A 7,818-nucleotide genomic window follows, 5' to 3' on the forward strand; every position below is an offset into this window, starting at 1 on the left:
GGCAATTTAAGAAGAAAAAAAAAAACTCGGCTTCAAATTTTATCAAGTAAAATAACATTAGGATATGAGCACAAATAGACACGAACTCGAAAGCAAAAAAGCATGAGACTTATTTTTGCGTGTTTCAGATTCTTTTACCTTAATTAGGCAAAATATGTATTTTAACTCATGCTTTTGTAGTTTACATTCTTTTTGTTTCGGATTTGAAATACGTAGATTGTAGACCTTTTGAGGTGAAATTATAACATCTGTCAATCCGTTAAAAATGTTGAACAATTAAAAAAGAAAAATGAAAACTTACCCTAAAGTCAACATGACCAGAAACCAAATAAAAAGCCGGTAAACCAGAAAAAATTAATTCAATTAATAACTAAGCACCAAAAAAAATATAGTAGTTAAAAAAGAACATGCCATCCATCCTTATTTTATACGTTACTAACCCAAGAGAAATTACAGCTCCAGTATGGGGAGAATTCTACATACTCAATGAACATTAGCATTTTCTAATAACTACACACTTTGATAGATCGGTTTAGGGTTTTGATTAGTATCTCTCAGTAATTCACTAAGAACAGGTTCATTAATCACTGAATTTACAGTAGAATGCAACTCAAGTGAAGTAAATCCATCATCCTTCAGGTAAAACAGGTGCAACACTTTGATCATTTTCCAAAACAATTCCTTGCAGTCTCTTGGAACTGTGCTTCCTTTTTCCTTCAAAACTAATCTCAAGAGTTCTCTTCTCTTGTCCTCGATGATAACCTTCATCTCCTTAGTGGCATCATCTATGGTAATAGCTCCATTTCCATGGATGAGACGCAAGCCGAGTGCATTCAGCTTTCCTTCCGCTGATTCTCTCTACAATAGTCACAAAAACACGTTAGTCAGAAATACCTGCTTGCTCTTGGAGCATATTTAACAAGTGCTCCAAGAAAAATCACAACCAATTGTCTTTAAATGTTTTAGGATGTTCTTGGACCACATATTAAATATGTTCCAAAAGCATAAAATAATATCTAAATTGTCCAACCTAAGACTAGGGAATGATGGGATTGGTGATGAAGTACATACCTCAAAAGTGTTAATATCGTTTAACAAACGGCCGCAAGTGCTCATTGTGTTGAATAGACAATGCAATTCTTCAACTTCGGCAGCCTCGCCTGAAAGCTTAGGACCAACAAGAAAGAGGGCCGGAAGGACGATTGGACCTAATGCAAATGAAACGCAAGCATTTTGCATATACTCATCTAGTGTTGGGACAGTCTTGGTTTTCAACCACTTGGCTTCCGTTAACATAGACCGTATCAAGCTTAACCACTGCAAAGCAAGCAAAGCCAATTTGACAATTTGGAACTCAGGACAAGATGACTTGAAGGAACATAACTTTGAAAACACGTTTGAGTACTAATATTTGAGCTACTACACTAACAAGAAAAAAAAAACTACAGATGAAATAAAATGAACAAGAAAAGATTAAAATGCAAATACCATGAATCATGCTAGGGTCATCCATTTGAAGCGGAACACAATGAATAAAAGCAAGCAGTAATAAGAGTGGGTACAAGACAAGCCCTAAAAAGTGTATACTTTCCCAAGGAGGGTGACAAGAAAATAGTTAGAGTGATGTAACTTAATAATCAGCCCAATATTTTTAGGAAATAGTAATTAAAAAAAATGGTCTATACTTAGAGAGGATTCATCTATGAAATCAACATGAGAATGCATCAGGGAAAATGTGAGACAATTGAATACTTTTAGCTTAAGCAAAACATAGTCATTTTAGGTTTGAAACACTCTTAACACTCACAAGTTCAACCATATATTCCGAGGGATAAAGGGATGCACAGTGGTCAAATCATATCCAGCAAATATGTCAATATTGGGAATTCACAAGCAAATGAATAGAAATATTGGGAATTCACAAGCAAATGAATAGAAATATGTAAAGCCAGAAAGATGAGGAAGCATCGCACAATCTTAATAACACTGCCTTCCACATTTCGTCCTTGCCACTTGACTGATCTTTCTCCAATCTCTTTAATCGTGCTCCGAAGTGAACAAAATATTATCTTAACATTCTCAGAACAACAAGCAGTTTCGATATCTACATCCCACCTGCAGTTCAATTTTGACAACAAAAAATGTTTGTGAAGAAAAACTGGGAGGAGTTCAAACAGAAAGCAATAGATGGAGCAGTTTTTCAATTAAAAGAATAGGATTATACTCCTCCATTAGTTGAATAAGGTTCACTTGCTCCTCTTCAGTGCTCCCAACATCATAGAAATCATCAACAACTGTTGTGAGAACACCATTCTTTGCCCATGATATGCGAGCATCGGAAAGTTCGGGTGCAAAAAGATTAGCTGCAGCAGAAAAGTAACAATAGGCTAGTTTCTGCCTTGCAAATTCAAGTTTATCTAGTTTGCTCTCTGTAACCCACCTGCATATGCAGGGTACGGTTAGATCAAACTTGACAAAATGTGCCTTTAATTGAAGCTTGAGCACAATATCCATTTTAATAAAATTTAGACAAAACCCAGCAAAATAGATATACAATGAACAATAGAACCACAACCTTCAATGATTTCGAGCAGCAGGACAATACATTTAAAAATCCTTAATAGTTTTCAATTACTAAATCTTGAGTTATGCTTATGATCTTTAATCATTTATAGCTAGATCATAGATCATAATCATCAAGGTGTACTTTTAAAATTATGAAGAAAAGGGATAAACCTTGTGAGTTGTTTCAACTCTTCTTTTTGTATTGATTGGCATATATTGAAGTCTTCGGCTGCTAGCTTTAGAAATTCTTGGTTTGCAAGATTTTCAGACCTGGACCATAATAACCATAAAACTAGTCGGAAAAGGGAGAAATTAAAAAATAAATAAAAAGACATGGAACTTGGGGAAGGGGAAAGATTGTAATACTTCTATAAACTCATCCCACCTATATGATGACTTTAAAATCCTTGTTTCTTCTACATTGTAATGCTTCATCGATCTCAAGTTTAAGATTCGCTCCAAGTTTGCGTAATATGGAAAAGAAAGAACATCATTGGCCTATAGCAAAAAACATTTTATTTTTCAGGAATGATTATGAGATGCATAGACATATGTAGCTAAATTTTGTGAAAGATTAGAGCACGATCATGAAATGAACCTCTCGGTCAACAAAACGACGAAGTTTATCAGCATATAATTGATAATGCGATGATTGCTGCTTTAGAAGATGCCTAGTCCAAGCATTTTGTCTCACTAAAATTGATTCATCTGGATGTATAATCACTTGAGAAGCCTTATACAGCTCCAAAATAGCACCAGCATCCTTCAAGTACCCTTTCAAGGAGTCCGAAAACTTATCTTCTGAATATTGATAAAATGGATCTGCAAAAACACAATATACTTAATAGTCTCTTTGGTATTTAAATATATAAAAAAAAAATCTCCTTGCTACCTAACTTTTTCATGTGATCAAACCTGAAGATACGTCGTAACCACTGAGACGCAATATACGGAATGCCATTGCACAGGTGGTGGGATCTAAAAATATATCTTCCACTCCCTCTTGCCAATATCTGTTTTTTTGCAAATTTGATTATATAAAGAAATTCAACTATGAAAAAGAAAAATTCTATATTTTAAATAAAATGCTTTCTATAATTTGATCACCTATTCGCCTACATATAGAATTTGCTTTTTACTTCTCTAGTTACAGATATATTTAGTATTTGACCTTGATATTTGCATGCACCAGAAGTGGTTTATTACCTGTATGTTTCATCCAATACACTTCGAATTTCCTCTTTGAAATGGTGACTTACACCCAACCTTTCAAGATTGTCAATCATACACAGCCGGGCATATATGTCCAGAGGATAAATTGTTGGAACTGAAAATTTATTAAAACAACAAAAAATCCCAATTAATGTGCCAGACAACAGTAGTTCAAAATAAAACAAAAACAAAAGCAGCTCTGTAAACATATACCAGCATTCCCAAACTTTTCTACTACAGATTTGAGATAGTTAAGACAGTTGGTGTTCTTAAGTTGATGAAAAGCAGCTGCGGTCGTAGCAGGTGAATTAAACAAAGATCCATTCAGTCTTTGGTACTTCAATATTGCTTCCCAGTCCTGTGATTTCTGCAGTCTCTCTGAAACATAAGCAAGATATGCTCGCCACCCTTCCGAATTGCTTTGATTTCCTCTACATATAGACAAATGATCCTTAAAGTTAAACCAGTCAGTCTCGAAAATTCAAAAATAGTAGTATTCAAATTATCTACCCACAAAAGTCTTAGCACTAAGAAGCTAGCATTTGACCAATGGATCTTGAAAATAAGAAATAATTCCAAGAAAGGACAATCTTGAAATGCATACATGAAGACTTCATAATCAAACTTGAGAATCTACCTAAATTATTTGACTTTTTAGAAAACTTGAATCATAAAGCTCAATTCATAACTAGAAAGACTTAGGAGTTTGATAACTAAAAGGAACCATAGTACTACCTGCTAAGCTCTATATCTCTCTTATGAATGATTGCTTCCAAGTTTGTTGCACTGATAGAAAAATTAATTCCCAAATTTTGACCATATTCAATCAAAGAAGGGAAAATTAAATCAAATCCAATGGGAGGTTGCTGCTTCTCATCATTGATTGAGGCAATATTTGAGTTGATAAATTGGAGACCTGCAAAGAATATCAAAATTCATTTGTATAACATCACAGCAAGTGATAATAATAGCAAGGGGAAAATCATATTTACCCTTGTTAATTTGATCTTCACCAATACCCCATTTCTTTAATGCAAGGACACATGCTAAGGTAGACAGCAGAGCTTCATTCATGAATGACGGATCATGATTAGGTAGACCCCATGATCCATCAAAGAGTTGATTATCCAACAACCAATTCAAGCACTGAGGGAAAAATGGTGCATGAGGATTAGTCGTCGATGGAACCATTGCGACCCAAGCTGTGTCGTATGAAGAGACAGAAAGTTCAACCTTGTTGAACATTTTTTTGATCCTTTCTTTAGACTCTTCTAGGCACTGCAATTTCCCCTGGTCAGAAGAGAGAAAAGAAAAAGCGAAGGAAAAAAATGATTGTGCATGTCGTACCAAAGCTGTTCTGTGATTTTCCTTCTTTACCTTTGATGCAGTCATGAAAGTATCTGTTGAACACAAAGACATATATCAGCCAATAGTGAAGTAATATAATAGATAAGCACCATTTCCTCATTTCAATATAGAACAAGAACATATGATAATTCTGACTTAGAGAAAACTCTAAATCAACTAACCAGAGACCAGAACTAGACAAAATTAAATGTTATATGAGCAGCAAGAGAACGCTAAGGATGTATTTTCGAGTTGAAGTTTTAGAAGGAAAGAGACGGGTTTGAAGAATAAAAGACTTGAAGTGTAAAATGGTTTAAACATAATATCTAGAACCCGTCATAATTGTGCTACACAAGATGTGATGCTTCATGCTTCAACCTTTTAATTATTATAAACTTGCATATTACCCAAACCCATTTTTTTCCACCAGTTAATGCTCACTTTGGTCCCTGTAGGTACACGAGTGAGCCATTTTGATCTGCAAATTTTTAGTGTCTCAAAATAGTCGTTTAGATAATCAATATGACAATTTTATTCTCATTTCTTGTCTATAGAAACTATTTGAACTCATAAAAATGACCTACGAAAGTGATCAAACCAAGCAATGAACTCGCCTTGAACGTTTCAGTATACGCACACCATGTAGGAGAATAACGTTATATGCATATTAAAATATTAGTGAATGTGAATATGAATATGTATCAGAACATAAGAGCAGAACAACCATGAGGCATGCGTAGTTAAGCACAACAGAAATAGAAACAGAGCAGAATAGAGGGAAGCGATGCGGCGGCAGAACCAGCAGAGCGGTAAGCCGGCGAGGCCTAGTGGGGTACTGAAGAGACATTAGTGTTCACCGGAGAAGCGCTGATGGCGACGAGGTGGCAGGAGTGGCACAATATCTAGGGTTTCATCCCTCTTCTCCACTAATGGCTAAGAAACCATGCTTCTCGAAAAGACTCGGTTGATAAATACGATCATCATCGAAAACAAATTGATATAAGCACAAACCAAATTTCTAAAACCTAAGTTTCAAACCGAACAAAATAGGACAAGAGCTTCCGCTTCCACTTGCACTTTCAACAACACAAAACAAAGAAATAAGAACCATCCAATAAAATCAGTGTCACAAGGATTCAACTTATTAGAATACTGCCATGCGCCTAATTAGGAAACGAAATTCAAGAAAGTAAAAACATGCATAATCCATGAGAAGAATAGAAACTGCCGCCCAAGTATTCGTTCATAAAAAAGGGATTACAAAAGGAAAACCATCAAAAGGAAGAGACCTGAAGTAGAACAGGAGCAAACGAGGGGAGTGATATGGGTGGAGAGAGACATGGTGGCAATGGAGCTGAAATGGGAATGGGAATGGGAAGTGTGGCTGTATCAGAGCAAAGAGTAGCAAAGTGAAGAAGAAGAAGAAGAAAAAGAAAGTCAAAGGCAGGGGAAAGAAAAGAAAAAGTAAAGTATGTTGGAATGCAGTGCATGGACTGTCATTGGACAAAGTAGCAGCTACGAGTCTACGACTGCACGCACTGACATATAGTTACGAGGAATTACGATTTCAAGGATGCTTTGGAAAACTGCAACCGCCTTTTTATTTTTGTTTTCATTTTGCTTGTATTCATATAGTGTCCTAAATATTTTTCAATTTTATGGATATATTTTAAGAATATTATAAAAAAATATTTTATTAAAAATCGTTAAAATTATTTATTAATTTTTTTAATATAATGAATGCATAAAAAATTTTAAAAATTATTATTATATTATTAAATATATTTAAGACATAAAATAGCAAAACAAGAGTGCTTTTGATATTTTTAATATATCTTTTATTGAAGAGCTTAACAAAAAAATTTTGGTTTAACGATTTCTAATTTTTTTTTTGTTAGGTTTAGGGCTGGAAGTGAGTTGAGTCGAGCTAGATCAAGTTCAAGCTCGACTCACAAAATATGAGCTTGACTCACGTCTCAACTCATTAACAATCGAGCTTATTTTTTAAGTTTAAACTCGACTTACCAAAAGCTTACGAGCTGGCTCAAATAATAGAAACATAATCTATAATTCTATATTAATAAATTATAAAAAATTAAAAAAATCTATTTTATATATTGTTTATCTATCAATAATAATTTTTTATTTATCTCCTACATCAAAATTATATATAAAAAATAAATATAAAAATTTAAATAATTAAGATCATTAATATATATAATTATATATTACTACTTCATATTATATATATAATATTAAAAATATAGATTAAACACACACACACACACACATATATATATATATATAATCGAGCTAGTTTACGAGTTAATGAGGTGAGCTTATCAAAACTCAAGCTCAACTTATTTAATTTATGAACTCAATTTTAGGTTCAAGTTTGGTTCACCAACTTACGAATTTAGTTTATCAAGCTATTAACGAGTTGAATTCAAACTGACTCATAAATTGTCTTGACTCATTTTCAGTCTTAACTAGGTCTCTAGAAATACAAGAACTAATTCTTTTGATATTTTTAGCGACGTTAAGTACATTTAGGTCTTTTTTTAGATGAATTTATTTAAAAATTAAAAACTTATAGGGTTGAATTAAAATTTTTTTAATGATACTGAATGCTTAAAAACTTATATAAGATTTCAAATTCATTTTATAATATCATTAAATATTTTAAATAATACA

At 33.4% G+C, this 7,818-nt stretch overlaps 1 protein-coding gene across 1 annotated transcript; it reads right to left on the bottom strand.

Annotated features, from left to right (window-relative positions):
- Window positions 1-414: 414 nt before the first annotated feature.
- LOC107458750 (ent-kaurene synthase, chloroplastic) lies at window positions 415-6,640 on the bottom strand. The gene is made up of 14 exons (XM_016076951.3): window positions 6,414-6,640; window positions 5,125-5,177; window positions 4,770-5,055; window positions 4,513-4,693; window positions 3,991-4,208; window positions 3,772-3,892; window positions 3,481-3,578; window positions 3,164-3,387; window positions 2,951-3,063; window positions 2,737-2,835; window positions 2,225-2,440; window positions 1,974-2,115; window positions 1,072-1,317; window positions 415-858 (listed from the first exon to the last, which is right to left on the bottom strand). The coding sequence occupies exons 1-14, from the start codon at window positions 6,463-6,465 to the stop codon at window positions 511-513; spliced, it is 2,397 nt and encodes a 798-aa protein (XP_015932437.1). The 5' UTR covers window positions 6,466-6,640; the 3' UTR covers window positions 415-510.
- Window positions 6,641-7,818: the final 1,178 nt, after the last annotated feature.

The sequence above is a fragment of the Arachis duranensis genome, chromosome 7 (assembly GCF_000817695.3).
Source record: "Arachis duranensis cultivar V14167 chromosome 7, aradu.V14167.gnm2.J7QH, whole genome shotgun sequence".
In the NCBI taxonomy this organism is placed as follows: Eukaryota; Viridiplantae; Streptophyta; class Magnoliopsida; order Fabales; family Fabaceae; genus Arachis; species Arachis duranensis.

Coding starts and splice junctions, on each gene's coding strand:
- LOC107458750 (XM_016076951.3), bottom strand. CDS start 6,465: ATGTCTCTCTCCACCCATATCACTCCCCTCGTTTGCTCCTGTTCTACT. Junction 5,178..6,413: donor TTGCTCCTGTTCTACTTCAG/GTCTCTTCCTTT, acceptor TGTGTTCAACAG/ATACTTTCATGACTGCATCA. Junction 2,836..2,950: donor ATTTTAAAGTCATCATATAG/GTGGGATGAGTT, acceptor ATTATGGTCCAG/GTCTGAAAATCTTGCAAACC.